Raw genomic sequence first — 16201 nt, forward strand, 5'->3', positions numbered from 1 at the left:
CTCAGGACCTCTGGAAGAGCAATCAGTGCTCTTAACCGCTGAGACCTCTCTCCAGCCCTCAGCCTCTCATTCTTGACACATTGAACAATAATGTCTCTGCTGCTGCCCAGAGCACAATGACACTTCTCTAACAAAGGCTGAGGGCAGCCCAAGTCGATGGCACCAGGAGCTGGAGACATTCATATTTTGAAATAGAGTCTTGTGTGGCCAGGGCTGGCCTCAGACTTCCTTTAGAGCTGATAATGACCATGAACTCCTGATCCTCCTGCCTCTATTTGCAAAATGATGGGTTACAGGCATGTGCTACCACTCTCCCTTGTGGCCATTAAATATTAATTAATAATCTATTAAATAAGACTTAGACATAAGCGTTTAAATGTCAGGCAACTTTTATCTAACCTTGGAGTGACACACACATGTTCCCTAAAGATATATATATATATATATATATATATATATATACATATATATATATATATATATATATATGCTATTACTATTTAAAACTTGTATTTATTATTAATTTACTTATTTGCCAAGACAGGCCTCACTATGTAGCCCTAACTGGCCTCAAACTCACGGAGTTCTGCCTGCTTCAGTCTCCTGATTGCTGCGATGTGTTAAAGATGTGTTCACTAAGGCTGGCCTTCAAAACAAATGTGTGTGTGTATGTGTCTCTCCTGGTAGAGAGCTTGGCTCACTAAGAAAAAAGTGATGTCTTTGCTACCTAGTCTTTCTTATTAAGGGGTAGGTCACACAGCTCTGGCTCTGATGGGCTGTGGGAGTTAATGTGTCATTCAATCCAGAGTCCAGGCTGGTCACCAGCACCCTCTGTGTGCATTGGCCACCTATACTTAGGCAAGTTACATAGACCCTTCCCATTGGTTTCCATATGTATATAAAGGAAATATGTAATGGCCTCCTTACAGGGTTATTAAACGAGTTAACACAAGAGAAAAATAACCAGGCTATTAAGAGGACTAGTGGTCTCTCAGTGAGCATTAGCTGTGGCTATGATGCATCCTGGAGAAGCATCCTGGGGCATCGGTAGACTTAGTTCTAACTCTACTGGGTATGACTCTGTGACTTCGGCATTACAGACTCTTGCTCTCCACTCCTTCACGTATAACATTAAAGTATTAGCGCCGGGGAGATGGCTCGGTTAGCAAAGCACTCGCCACATAAGTGTGAGGACTTGAGTTTGATGCCCAGGGCCCACTTACAAGCTTGTAATCTCAATCTGGGAAAGGAGAAGCAGGAGGACCCCAGGGGCTTGCTGCTATATGGTGCACAGCTCCTGAGGAGCAACCCTGAGGTTGACTGCTGATCTTACTCAAACACATATACATACACACATGAACACTCTCTGAAATGGCAACACACACACACACACACACACATACACACACACATTTGTTTTGAAGGCCAGCCTTAGTGAACACATCTTTAACACATCGCAGCAATCAGGAGACTGAAGCAGGCAGAACTCCGTGAGTTTGAGGCCAGTTAGGGCTACATAGTGAGGCCTGTCTTGGTAAATAAGTAAATTAATAATAAATACAAGTTTTAAATAGTAATAGCATGGTGTGCCTGTCTTATAAAGTTGCAGTGAAGCTCAAAGAACTAGTGGATGAGAAAACACTCTGTAAACCACAGAAGCCTGGACCCAACTGGAACTGGAACGGGCTTCTCTACTTGCCTCGGCGTGTGCAAGCATCCACACGCTTTACACGATGGCTACTCGTCTTTATCTGCTTCCTCCGCTTGATTTGTCACATCTTGCTCTCTCTTCCATCCGCTTTGATGTCTATCTTGTGGGATACTCATCTGTTGTAGGAACTCAGTAACCTGGGACACTGAGTGAGCAGCCCTTTCCTTGTGGCCATATACTGCTGATGTCTGTTCCAGCAGCCTGCCTTCCAATGGACGTTGTGTGTTAGTCTGCCTTCAACCTCCTACCCCACACCCCACACCACTGCATCAGACGCACCTCCACAGAGGGCATGCACAGAGCAATTTCTGCAGTGAGGCATCCACTCACACAAGGTCCCAGGGTGTGGACTTGGGCTGGGAAGGTGCCCAGTCCTGCAGCTCCTGGATCCTTCCTGCCCTCTGATTCCTCTGATCAGCCAGTAGTGCCATTCCAGTCCTCCAAATGAGTCTCCTTCCTATTGGCAAAGCCATAATTGCCAGTTTAGTTCCCTGTCTCATCCAGACGAGGGAAACTGAGAAACCAGATCTTGCCATTTTTGCTGACCTCAAGACCTTGTTTTCTTTCTTCTTGCCTTGAGGTCTTTGGGAATGGTGATGGGAGGTGTTGAGCTCACGCTCCCACCTAACACCCTTCCTGGGGTTTGTGTATGGGGGTAGGGGGAGTCTCATTTGCCTGATAGCATCACATATGACCATATATCGAGACACTTGCCAGATGCAACAGCCAGGAGTAGCTCCAAACACACACTTGGCAGCTGGGGGTAAAGGGCTTAAGCAAACCAAAACAAGGACACTGGAGGGAGATGAGTTAGCGAGGAGGCGGCTTTCTGGTTTTCTGGGTTTTTTTTTTTTTTGTTTGTTTGTTTCAGTACTGCTGGCTGCCTTCACACTTCCTGATGGAAGTGGGGACAGGTCAATGGATGACCCGGGGTCACAGATAACTTTTGCCCACACATCATTCACTTATGGGAGCCCTGGCTTGAAATTGAGGGGTGTGTGCGTGCATGTATGTGTGTGCCTGGAACTGACGCGCCTTCCGCAAGCCTAAGAAGTCTGGGCTTTTTCTTCGAATGGATGATTACAACACAGAGGATGTGGCGGCATTGTTTTTCCTGCTTGATGTCACACCACCACCCTTTAAAAGTCCCCGGGAAAAAAGGAGGGAATCTAGCCCAGGATCCCCACCTCAGTTCTCAGCTTCTTCCCAGGAAGAAGAGAGAAAGGCCAGCAAGGTCCCAGCCTGTCTGGGAGTGTCAGATTTCAAACTCAGCATTAGCCACTCAGTGCTGTGCAATGCTAGGGACCTGCCTTAGACTCCTGGTGGGCGTGCTGTGCACTGTCTGCAGCTTGGGCACTGCTAGAGCCTATCCGGACACTTCCCCATTGCTTGGCTCCAACTGGGGAAGCCTGACCCACCTGTACACGGCTACAGCCAGGACCAGCTATCACCTACAGATCCATAGGGATGGTCATGTAGATGGCACCCCCCATCAGACCATCTACAGTGAGTATGGGCTCCAGGTTGGGAAGAGGGGAAACTCTATGCTGTTGACCTACAGAGGTATTGGGGAAGCCTTGGGCTAGATAAATTGTCTAGTTTCTTGTATGCATAGTTTTGGTGTGTGTGTGTGTGTGTGTGTATGTGTGTGTGTGTGTGTAACCTAAAAGGAATATTTTTTTCTTCCCCTTTATTTGACTCACAAGTTTTTCTCAACCTGAATAATTGCTATTGTAACCCATTTCCAATAATGAGAGATAATTTTCTTTTCTTCTGCTCAAGAATTAGAGGGAAAGATGGACAGAAAGACAAAGGCTCAAAGAGAAGAATAACCCAGACAGAACTTAACTGGGAGAGACTAGTCAGGGTTATATTGTGAGACTGTCTCAAAACCAAACCAAACCTTCTCAAGAGACATTATGTTAAAGACAGACCACCAAGATGCTTTGTCTTGGCAAGTCTGACTGAATGCATCCACTCGGCAGGTGTGCAGGGTACTTCAGAAGCATCCTGTGTGGTTGGTTGGTAGTTGGTTCTTCTCTGAGAAGCTGAAATGGGTCTAGTTGCTAACAAAACTGATTAGTTGGTGGTGAACTCACTGGTGATGTGAAACAATTGGAATATTCTTAAGGATGGATGGGGTCTATGGAAAATTGGACCACTAATCACACCTGTCAATCAACCAGATGTACTCAACTGAAAGCCCCTCCCAGCATACGGAATAACACATAGAAAATAGAGTGGCAAGAGAGATGGGTATTGGAAAAGACACATGCTCTATGTTACAAACAAGCAAAAAGTATTCTAAATGGGGCTGGAGAGATGGCTCAGCAGCTAAGGGCACTTGCTGCTCTTGCAGAGGGTCCAGGTCCAGTCTAGCACCCAAGTGGTAGCTTACAGCGATCTATAACTCCAATTCCAGGAGGTTCAATGCCCTCTTCTGACCTCTGATGGCACTGAAGAAATGTGGTACACAGAAATACAAGCAGACAAGACAGCTATACACAAAGAACAAGACAAAACAAAACTGGAAAATTACTCCAAGAGGGTACAGATGACGCAGCTAGGCTCTGTGCCATGTAGAGCACTGAGCAGTGGCAGTTTGCACTTCACTAAAGAACTTTCTATAAGGATTATGATCGCCTCTGTGCTGTTGTAGTAGGTGAGCCCATTTCCTGGATGTGGCCTTGCTGTGCGAACAATCTTCTCTCTGCTAGAAAACAATAGACCTTAAACCTAGCAGCCAGGTACAGGCACATGCAAAGCCAGCAGCTTACACCTGCCCATGGGCTACACTGACAGGAAATGGGAGGAGGAGGAAGAGGAGGAGAAAGGCTCTCTCCAAACACAAGGCACGCTCCAAAACTCAGGGGTTTAAAGGGGGGCTTGGGGGTTACCTCTTGGAAGTCAGGTTTGAGGCTGATGAGGAGAATCTGGAGTAAATGTGGGTACATTCCATGGGTTCCCAGAACTGCTTGTGTTCTGTGGACAGGACTTACAAGGTGCCTGACACCACACAACCCTCTGCCACTGGAAATGTGACCTAGTTCTTCATAGACCTCTTGTCTCCCAGTGCATTATTCAACTTTTAGGAAATGCCATTGTAGCCTTCTCTCTGGAAGACAGCCATGACTTCCGCTGCAAGACTATATGTGATTTGAAGTGCTGGACAGTAGATAAGGGTGAACTATTTTGGTTCTAGAGATTGGAAATTTGCTTCTGATTAAAGAATGTGCATACAACTTTCCTAGAATCATAGAATCTCTTTGTTGAAAGGTGGCCTCTCTGAAGTCAGTCTGGAACAGTCCAGGCTTGGGTAGGGAGGATGTGTGAGATCACTCTAAATGGCAGGCTTACAGACATCCTTGGGAGCTTACAGACATCAGGACTGGAGGATACCAGGAGCAATGAATATGGCTGAGAAGCGATACAATGAATTAACCCAACTTTAGCTGGGTGTAATTTTTGTCTTGTGTAGGCTTTCCCTTTGTGGGGAAAGTATCACTTATCTAATGTACTGGTCTCAGTTATGTGCATTTTCATAAGGATGACTCTTTATCTTGTTCTTCTCTTTACATGCTATTGATATAATCTTCCTCCTCATCAGTTACAGCAGAGCATGGCTTAATTATGACCCCATTTATTTATTTTATTCGTTTATTTTACTTCATCTGTATGACTGTCTTGTTTGCATGTATGCCTGTACATCACATGCATGCAGTGCCACTGGAAGTCATTATATCTTCAAGAAGACAAAATGAGGCACGTGTTTCTACTGTCCCATTTCCAAGTTTTGCTTTAGTAAATTCTTGGTTAAGAGTTGAGTGTTCAACTCCTGCTCAGGTGGTTGGTCTTGACAAGATGAAATGATCTGCCTCAAAGATGCTCCAAGCTCCCCTGAGCTCAGAAGGCTCTTGGGACCTCTTCACGGTCAGTAAGCTTTTTCTAATATGAACAAGGCCAGCTTGTTCCCACTCTCCATCAAACACAGAATTTGCAAAGAGCAGAAGAGGCTTGCTTATCACCCTTGCTTAGTAGCCCACTCTTTTCTTCTGGTGTGTGACTTAGCATGTGCTTGGCCAAGTGAACTTTTCTGTTAGCTTTTGTTGGTTTCATTAAAAAGCCCAAGCGCCTCCCCACGCCCCGCCCCCCGGAAGTCACTCCCTTACTCTGCAGTGAGTTTTCCACTAGGACTGGCCCTGCAGCGAGGGTCTGTACACTGTGCTCACTGTCTGCGGTGCTTCCAATTGTCAGGCAGGCTGGCGTGATGTCAGGGTGTGGGAATGGTCAACTGTCAGGTCGGATTTTTTGAAGCCATTAGCTCATTTGATGGTGGTAACCTTGCAAAACAGAATGGAACTGCTGTGTTATGCTCTGGTGACAGGAGCTGTGACAAGGAGACTCCTGTGGCTTCAGGGTATTTAAGGAGCCACACGGGGGCCATTACCCCTCCTGGGCACAGACACTTGGTTTTTTTTTTAGCACTTTCTCTTTTGGAGACCACAGCCGCAGGGCAGGAAGATGACACTGACCTGAGTTTGAATCCTGTTTTGTCTCTTAAAGATGCTTCAACAACTGCTAAAATGATAATGATGTTAATTTTATTTTATTTATTTATTTATTATATGTAAGTACACTGTAGCTGTCCTCAGATACTCCAGAAGAGGGCATCAGATTTCGTTACGGATGGTTGTGAGCCACCATGTGGTTGCTGGGATTTGAACTCCAGACCTTTGGAAGAGCAGTCGGCGCTCTTAACCACTGAGCCATCTCGCCAGCCATGATGTTAATTTTAACAAACTAGCAGTTGTTCTGAGAATTTAAAATAGTGTACTTAAAAGGGCACACACAAAAAAACAAAAACAAACAAACAAACAAAAAAAAAACAAAAAAAAAAAAAGGAAAGGAAAGGAAAAAAACAACTTCACTAAATGTAATCTCCTGTCCCCCATTTGATTGAGCCAAAAAGCTCTCAGGACATAAATTCCTCTGTATTTCATATGTATGTCTGGGTTTACATAAGATCAGACATATATCTGAGACATGTAGCCAGACATCATTTGGAAGAACATGTGTGGTACCTCTCCACAATTGCCAGTTTTCCAAAATGCTAACCCACAACAAATGAGTGTTCCTGACTGGTCCTCTTTGCCATCATCTTCCCAGCCTCATGTCTACCCTCATTCCCTCTGAGCACACCAGCCAGCTTCAGTCTGTACCAGCTTCTGTAGTTAGGCAACATCTAACCTTCGCCTGCTCACTCCCCTTGAAAGTTTTTGTTTTGAGTCTACATGGGGTAGGAAAGAGGCCTTAGGCTTCAAATCACCCCATGATGCTTTACCATATGCTAGGCACAGACTGTGTTCTCTCAAGAAGGATTCGCTTGCGGCAGGCTCCTCGGGGCTGTGAAATGAAGTTCCAACAGGCAGTTGGAAGTGTCCTCAAACATCTAAGTAAATGATTTTTAACAGAAAATGTCAAATCTTGCTGAATCACCATTCATTTTAAAAATACAGTGTGACTTAATCTTACATTTAGTACAGAATGCCCATTTCAAGGTGTTGGCTACTGCTTAAGAGAAGATGATACAAGCATGCGTCAGGCCTTAGTCAAAGGCAAGTTTTTAAGAGGGGCTACTGAAAGATGCCCAGGACCAGCATCTACAAATTCTATCTATCCCTGATATCTATTAAACATGGGGAAGGGCCCTGCTCCTCTGGAGGAAGGTTTAAGGCATGCAAATATGGTAAAGCCAGGTAAGGGGCACACACTGTAGTAACGGCAGGGGACGATGCTGAAGATGATAAGTTCTGATTAGGGAAATAAGAAGGCACAGAAATGGCTGCTGCTGGCCTTGAAGGTTAAGCAACTTCAACTGGCAGGGAAGAGAAATCAACTCTGAGCACACAGGTTGGGACATGCAGTGGGGGTGGGGGAGAACCAGGCTCCATACAGCTGGGTCTTTGAATAAAATTCAACATAGATTTTAAAATCATAGAAACAGATGTCTTGGGTGCTGGGGAGATGGCTCAGCGGTTAAGAACACTGACTGCTCTTCCAAAGGTCCTGAGTTCAATTCCCAGCAACCACATGGTGGCTCACAACCATGAGGGTTAGGGTTAGGGTTAGGGTTAGGGTAAAGAGATCCGATGCCCTCTTCTGGTGTATCTGAAGACAGAGGCAGTGAACTTACATATAATAAAGTAAATAAATCTTTAAAAAAAAAAAAGACTTTAGAAACAGATGTCCTAGACAGACACAATGGCTGCCCCAAATACTAAAAGATACTAATCAGGCAAAGAGGGAGGTAGCAGCCAGGTGGAGGACGATCTGTGTGCTACATGGATGCAGGATATCAGGAGATCAAGGTGTGCATGCAGTAGGATGAAGCAGGAGGTGTGTAAGTGTTGGAGTCATGGAAATGAGAGGAACAGTTAGACAGGGAGGGGCTGTGTAATGCCATCCCCAAAGAGAGGCGTCTCTGAGGTGTCTTTTCAGAAAGCATTTCAAGGAAGGGACGACTGTGCATTTTGACCTGAGAGGTCCTCTTTCAGGTGCCCTGATGATTACATCAGAGGACGCTGGCTCTGTGGTGATAACAGGAGCCATGACTCGAAGGTTCCTTTGTATGGATCTCCACGGCAACATTTTTGGATCGGTGAGTTTCTCTATGTATTGGTCACCACATTATGATGACTATATTTCTCTCTCTCTCTCTCTCTCTCTCTCTCTCTCTCTCTCTCTCTCTCTCTCTCTCTCTCTCAGATTTGATTTTTAAAATTGTATGTTTATGCGTAGGAACTGAACTCTGGGACGGGAGAACCTACACCCTCTTAATCTCTAAGCCATCTCTCCATCCCTTACTGTATTTCTTATCAGGGCTTTAGAGATTCCATTTACAGTGCCCCTTGGTTGTTCAGTCTCAGTAGGAAATGATCAAGATTTCATAGCTGGGGTATGGAATGAGGCTCTGAGCCCTGTCCACTATAGCTCATTCTTGCATGGCATACAGTCCCTAGTATGTTGTGGGTTCTAAAGCCACATCAATTCATGCTTTTAATTTATACACTAGAAAGGGTGAGAGGCTCTTGGGGTCTTCTCAGTTCTGTTACCAACTGGGGCCTCAGGTAACTGAAGTGAAATGAACAATGTGACCTGTAGCTCTCCCTCCTATTAATGACCTCCAATTAATTTCCTGTGTCTCCGGGGTGGTAGCTGGTCCTTCAGATCATAAATCAAGGTTTTCTGACCCTAAAGGTAATTATAGTCCCAATAATTTTGAGGTAGAAACGAAGAAGGACTGGGTGACTCAGGAATCTCTTTTCAATGCCCACCCCAAGGTTCCTGAGGTAAAACGTTTTCTGTTTTGTTACTGCTGTGCACCTCCCAGCACCTTGAACGCCATCTGACCAGGGTGGATAGATAGCTACACACACAGAAAGCTCTCACCTCTACAGTTCTTTGTACAGTTTAAGAAACAAATGTAGTGTTTAAAGATCCAGGTAGGCACTCAATAAAACTCAGTACTAATGGGCAAATAAGGTTCAAATCCAGAATATCTGTTAGCAAGTTCCTGTCCCCGATCTCCAATCTACACTATGTCTTGATCTTCTTTTTGACCCTTCAAAGTCCATCCCAGTTCCAACCTCTAGGCAAAGAGACAAGCCACAACCACCTTCCAGCCAGCAGAATTTAAAAAGGTATACAACCCAGGCCCAGTAGCACGAGCTGTCAATCCCAGCTACTCGGTTGTCTGAGGCAGGAGAACTGAAAGTTCGAGGTCTCCCTCTACACATCAGAGTTCACGACCATTTTGAATAACTGTGAGGTTCTGCCTCAAAAAAAAAAAAAAAAAAGAAGGAAGGAAGGAGAGGAAAGAAAAAAGAAAAGAAAGAAGAAAGGAAGGAAGGGAGGAGAAAAAGGAAAGAAAAAGAAGAAAGAAAGAAGAAAAGGAAAGAAAACACAAAGGAGCAAAGATAAAAGCTGGGACTGTAGTTCAGTGGTAAAGTACTTGCATAGCGTCTGTGAAATCTAGTCAAACCCCAGGAAGGAGATAGAGGGACGAGGGGGCAGGGGTTGGAGATGAATGTTAGTCTAGTCCTCCCTGCAGACCGTAGAGACAGACAGAGATATAAGCAGAATGAATGGATATGGATATGAATATGAATATGAATGAGAATAGGAATGTTTAGTTCTCCCTGCGGCGGGCACTGAACAAGAAGAACGTCATCAGGTCTTTCTAGGCACTGCCCCAGCAAGCTGGGCATGCTAGCCCAAGGTCTCCAGAAAGTGCCCTCCAGACTAATAGCAGCCATTCTCCTGAAGCCTGAGCCAAGCTCAGCTCTTTCCTAAGAGGGAGGTGCAGAGCTGGGCTGAGCAACACCCCCTAGCGGAGCGCCGGCCCTCAACTTCTTGTGTTTCCTTTCTCTTACAGCTTCACTTCAGCCCAGAGAATTGCAGGTTCCGCCAGCGGACGCTGGAGAATGGTTATGACGTCTACTTGTCGCAGAAGCATCACTACCTGGTGAGCCTGGGCCGCGCCAAGCGCATCTTCCAGCCGGGCACCAACCCGCCGCCCTTCTCCCAATTCCTGGCGCGCAGGAACGAGGTCCCGCTGCTGCACTTCTACACTGTTCGCCCACGGCGCCACACGCGCAGCGCCGAGGACCCACCCGAGCGCGACCCACTGAACGTGCTCAAACCGCGGCCCCGCGCCACGCCTGTGCCTGTATCCTGCTCTCGCGAGCTGCCGAGCGCAGAGGAAGGTGGCCCCGCAGCCAGCGATCCTCTGGGGGTGCTGCGCAGAGGCCGTGGAGATGCTCGCGGGGGCGCGGGAGGCGCGGATAGGTGTCGCCCCTTTCCCAGGTTCGTCTAGGTTCCCAGTCCAGGCTGCGTCCGCCTCCATCCTCCAGTCGGTTCAGCCCACGTAGAGGACTAGGGTACCTTGAGGATGTCTGCTTCTCTCCCTTCCCTATGGGCCTGAGAGTTACCTGCGAGGTTCCAGCCAGGCACCACTATTCAGAATTAAGAGCCAACGGTGGGAGGCTGGAGAGGTGGCGCAGACAGTTCTTAGCACCCACAAATACCTGTAATTCTAGCTCCAGGGGATTCTGTACTCACACACACACATCCACATCCATACACACACATACATGTAATTTTAAATGTTAACCTGATTTAAAGACCCCAACAGGTAAACTAGACACGAAGCTCTTTTTATTTTATTTTACTAACAGGTAAACCAGACACTTGGCCTTTATTAGCCGGGTCTCTTGCCTAGCATTTTAATCGATCAGTTAGCACGAGGAAAGAGTTCACACCTTGAACACAGGGAAGAGGCCATCTCTGCAGCTTCTAGTTACTATTCTGGGACTCTCGGGTGTTTGAGTTTGAGCACCTTGACCTTAATGTCTTCACTAGGCAAGTCAAAGAAAGACACTCATTTCTTCCCTTTGGGAAGAGCTTTGGATTGGCGGGAGGCTGACAAGGACACCTAAACCGAACACATTTCAGAGTTCAGCCTCCCTGAGGAATGATTCGCCAATGATTCTGTGATAGGACCTGTCCGTAGCTTTTGAATTTGCCCTGGCTCAGCAAAGTCTATCTTGCTAGGGTGTTTTGCAAACTGCAAACGCTCAAACTCTCTCTAAAGAGACATTTTTAGTGAAAGCCTCTGCTAGCAGGTTGACTTGTAATATATTCTAAGCGAATGTGCCCGGGGGGAGGGGGAGAAGGGTCCTTGAGACCTCGAATTGTTCTAGGTTAGGGTTTCTGTGAAGAGGAAAGGAAAAAAAAAAGGTTTTTTGTTTTTTAAGTTTGTTTTTGTTTTCCTAAGTGAAATGGGATCCAGGGCTAGCTAGGTAGCGTCAGGGGGGGACTCCTGCAGGAGCTAACCCCAAAATGGCAGCTACTCTTGGGAACTTTTAGGGCATTAAACAAAGACATCTTTCATTTGTCTCAGAAACTCCAGGGCTGTCCTGGGGTGAGCATAGCCTCACAGTGAACAGCAAGAAGTGTTAGGCAGGCTTTAAGGTTCTCCCCGCTTCTGCACCTTAGCTGGTAATCGACTTCAACAAAGGGCACCTCCTGTCTACCTCTATTTAGATGAGAAGCGGAAGGGCACAGTAATGGCCCAGTCCTTCCTACAGCTTTGAGTTTTCCCACTGTCTTCCTGTACACCGCCTTAGAAATGGATCCACTGCTCTTGCTTGTCAGACGAACAGCAGGCAACAATAGCAGGCAATGCGGCCAGTTCCACCCCTGAAGTACTAACGCTGAGCACAGCAGTAGATGCCATGAACCCCAACCCTTTTATGCACTGGCTTTCACTTCCCATTGGGGTACTAGCCTGTACACCAGCTACCAGAAGCCTCCCCACTGAGGCAACCACGTGGGAAACCCCAGAAAGAACTTGAGTAGCAAACTGGCTGTAAACTCACAAGCCCAGAACCACCACGGGGCTTTCTTTTTTTGGCAGAGCCAAAGTCATCTTGTAATTCCTTAGATCTCTTCGCATGTGGCAATATTTATTTATTTATTTGAAAGATTTTTGCCTATCACTCTATATTTATAGTTATTTATAAAATATAACTCCACTTCTGTCCTTATGTTTTAAATAAAAATAAGACTTCTCTCAGCTTCTGTCTCTTGTCCTCTTTGTGTGACCGCATAAATGCATGTTGAGACACACGAGTGAAATTGGAAAATCTGGGGGAGACAGAATAGGAAAAGGAAAAAGAATTTGAAAAAGACACGCTGGCATAACCATACTGAAATCTCAGTTAACCAGACATAAATCGTATTAATCTTCAGTTAACCAGATACACATCATAGTAGCATTCCTTCACTATTAATAGAGTGGGCCTGATCAATTTATGAAGATAAAAGGTCTGAGCCACACTTTAGAAGGTCTAGTCCACAACCCAGAAGGCCGCTGCTCTCAGGTCTGTGGCAGCCCGTCAGCACATTGTGGTGGGAGCCTGTGGCAGAGGAAAGCCACTTACTTGCAGAAGAGGCTGAGGCCCAACTAGTCTGTACACCCCCGGTGACCTAAGGACCTCTCACGAAGCCCCACCTTTACCTTACCTCCCACCAGCACCACCGACTGGTGACCAGACCTTCCACACGTGAGGGGAGGTAAGCTCTAAACTACAGCATAGGTCCTTAATAGACAGTGTTACTCTGCTGTGAGACGAGGCAGCAGGATTGCTGGGTGACACTTTTCCTGGGGAGTTGTGAACAAATGACCGCTCTCTCCATTTGGGAAACAGAATCGACAAAAGTTGAAAGTACAGATTCTATCAGAGTTCAGCTTGGTGAACAACGCGTTTATCGGGGTTACTAACAGGAATAAGGATGAGGACTCAAATGCAGGGGAATAAATGGCTTAGCTGCCACCAAAGCCAGCATGGGTGAGAACTGAAAGCTGGACTCCTGGAGCTTCCTGCTCAATCTGCAAGCAGCTCTGCAGTTTGGAGAAGGCCCTTTCCAAGCTGGGCTGGTCTGGGTTTTGAGCCTGGGGAGTCATTGGTTAAAATGACCTATTTGGAGATCCTTCATGAGGACAAAGGATGTACCATCTCATAAACAATACTTCATCCAGGTGCCATCCTTACACCGATGGGATATTGTTATGCAGTATTTGCATAAAACAGGGAAGGCAAGTTGGAGCCTGCTATAGTTTAGATTTGAATGAATACCCTAGTAGGAGGGGGTGAGACCTTCGGGAGGGTTTAGGTAGGTCACTGGGACAGTATCTTTGAAGGGATGACGGACTCCAGGTCCTTGCATGCATGTTTTGCTTCTTAGCTTAAGGAGAAGAGTTCCACTCTGCCCATGCCTTGCCATCAACGGTTGCTTAACCCCAGGCCTCCAACCACAGGGTCCTGTGGTCCTGGGTTAGCACCTCTAAAATGGTAAGCAAAAATGGAGCTTTTTTTCTTTGTAACTTGATTGGTTCAGGTATTTCTTTCTTTTTTTTTTTTTCTTTTTTTTTAATTAGGTATTTATTTCATTTACATTTCCAATGCTATCCCAAAAGTCCCCCACCCACCTCTTTTTTTTGTTTGTTTGTTTGTTTTTCGAGACAGGGTTTCTCTGGCTGTCCTGGAAATCACTCTGTAGACCAGGCTGGCCTCGAACTCAGAAAACTGCCTGCCTCTGCCTCCCAAGTGCTGGGATTAAAGGCGTGTGCCACCACGCCCAGCTCAGGTATTTCTTAACAGTAGCACAAAACCAGCAGTTCTGTCCATTGCTTTCTCAGACTGGTAAGTGTCCCATCTGTCCTTCTGTAGCTAGCCGATCATTAAACCTGGGTATATTCACCTAGGAAGACCCATTTCACGTAAGGTACGGCTTACAAGATACACAACAGAGGCATTAACTCATAAACTCATTATGTGTAAACATAAATGTGCATATATGCAAATGCACATACTACAACATATATTTACCTCTTCTAAAAAAAAAAAACAAACATTTTGGACACATTTTGAATAAACTTGAAAATCAAACTTATATTTAAAAATGCACAGGGTGCTGCAGAGATGGCTCAGCAACTAAGAGCATGTGCTCTTAACTGTACTGGGTTTCGTTGCCAGCATTCACGCGGCAACTCACAACCATCTGTAACTCTGGTTTGAGAGGAGGATCTGGAGGCCTCTTCTGGCCTCTGTGAAAACCAGAAACACACAGTGGACATCCATCCACGCAGGCAAACACTTACACATAAGATATCTCTGAACGAATTAAAGAAGGGCTGGGAAGACGGCCCAAGATGGCACATCAGCTAAGAGCATGCACTGCTCTTGCAGAGGACCTAGGTTTGGCTCCCAGCACCTACATGGTGATTCACAACTAACCTTAATTCCAGTTCCAGGGGACATGTGACCTCCGTGGTGCACACACATACATGCAGGCAAACCACACACCATTAAAAAAAAATCTTTTAAAGAAAAATGCACAACTAACTAGGAGGTTTGTGTGTCTATTAGCAAGAGAGCCAAATTCCTCAGCGACTCACTGGGGCAGTTGAGAAAAATCAAGCTAAGAATAGCAGAAGGTTCACCCGTGCGGGGGACTGTCCGGGAGGGGGGGGGAGGGTATGTGTGGGCCTCTCCCAGTTGGAGCTTTTTAGCATGCAGTCCTGGTTTCCACTTATCAGATGACTAAAGCTGAGGGAGTCAGCACCTAGGGCCGGTATACAGGGGCAAAGCAAGGTAGCTGAACGCTGACAGAGACATGGACGAGTAGCAGGGGTTCAGGACGCCACCTGCATCAGACAGGATCTGGAAACACCAGACTGCACAGGAACAACAGAGTAAGACTCCTCGGACCATGCGGAGGTGCACAGCTGCAGCCCAGCATCGGAGGGGTGAGAAGGAAGCATCCTGAGTATGAAGCCAACCTGACTGCCTCACAGCCCCTACCACTGGAGACTTCGCCGCGACTCTGCGCCTCCAAAACACTGAACAGACCTAAGCATCCTTTATTAACAATAGATGCTTTATTTATTCAGTAGAATACTGGTTACAATTAAGAAGATCCATACATTCCCAAATAAATAGTGCCTCAAACAATATGGGTAAGACAAAGACTACAGATTAGCTGGGTATTTCTGTACACGTGAAAGGCAATGGAACAACACTGCTGCTCAGATGCTCCCGGTAAAGAACCAGAGGACTTCCCATGATGCTCTGCGCCTGGTCCACACTGGACCCTTGGCTCGCCCCGCCTTTCCTCACTCACACTGGATTTCTCTTCTTAACAAAGCAGGTTTTTGTTTTGTTCTCCTTTTGTGTTTCTTTCCCCCAATACTGAGGATGGAACCCAGGGCCCACTGAGCAACACCTCCAGACCCTTCAGGTTTTTTATAACTTTCCTCTCAAGTTCACGTATCCAACACCAGCAGAAAAAGGTAGTGCGGGGCACACTAAGAACGGTGTGGATGCTGGAGTTTCTATACAATGGAGATGACAGCCAGAGGAAACGCTGAGCTCACAGGAGGGCGACATTCACTCCTGGCATTCACTTGGCACGCTACCTTCTGCTATGTGAGACACATGCAGCTATTAATGTGGTAACGCAAAACTGACAAACGGCACACTTCGTTCAGATACAGACGTCAACACTGTGGCGAGATTTTGCCAACAGAATAAACTGGGGGTGGGGGTGGTGAGGAGGGTGTGTAGGGGAACTTCTCTTTGCTTGACTTTTCCATAAACCTGAAGTTGCTAAAAAAAAAAAAAAAAAAAGAAAAAAGAATCTTTTGTAACAAATCCACCTAGTGGAACGGGGGTAGGATGCAGGTCCACAAGTACCAAGACGTGCACCAAGGCATCCCTGGGAGCTTGTCCAGGGCAGAGGAGGAGGAGGAGTTCTGAAGTTATCCTGTTGTTAGGCAAAGCTGCCGTTTCTTCTCACATGACTTTAGATCAAAATAACACTTTGACACTGCTTTGAGACAGCTTACCCATTATGTATTTTTTAGTT

The 16201-nt window shown here is 46.2% G+C and overlaps 1 protein-coding gene across 1 annotated transcript; it reads left to right on the top strand.

Moving 5' to 3' along the window:
• The first annotated feature begins 2882 nt into the window (after nucleotides 1-2882).
• On the top strand, nucleotides 2883-11493 carry Fgf23 (fibroblast growth factor 23). Its single transcript, XM_021165827.1, has 3 exons — nucleotides 2883-3217; nucleotides 8266-8369; nucleotides 10146-11493. The coding sequence occupies exons 1-3, from the start codon at nucleotides 3007-3009 to the stop codon at nucleotides 10584-10586; spliced, it is 756 nt and encodes a 251-aa protein (XP_021021486.1). The 5' UTR covers nucleotides 2883-3006; the 3' UTR covers nucleotides 10587-11493.
• Nucleotides 11494-16201: the final 4708 nt, after the last annotated feature.

This window comes from Mus caroli, chromosome 6, assembly GCF_900094665.2.
Source record: "Mus caroli chromosome 6, CAROLI_EIJ_v1.1, whole genome shotgun sequence".
Classification (NCBI taxonomy): Eukaryota; Metazoa; Chordata; class Mammalia; order Rodentia; family Muridae; genus Mus; species Mus caroli.

What these genes read in the sequence shown, in the direction of transcription:
- Fgf23 (XM_021165827.1), top strand. Translation starts at nt 3,007, where the DNA reads ATGCTAGGGACCTGCCTTAGACTCCTGGTGGGCGTGCTGTGCACTGTC. An exon ending in CCCCCATCAGACCATCTACA is followed by an intron (nt 3,218 to 8,265) that starts GTGAGTATGGGC and finishes GTCCTCTTTCAG; the next exon opens with GTGCCCTGATGATTACATCA. An exon ending in ACGGCAACATTTTTGGATCG is followed by an intron (nt 8,370 to 10,145) that starts GTGAGTTTCTCT and finishes TTTCTCTTACAG; the next exon opens with CTTCACTTCAGCCCAGAGAA.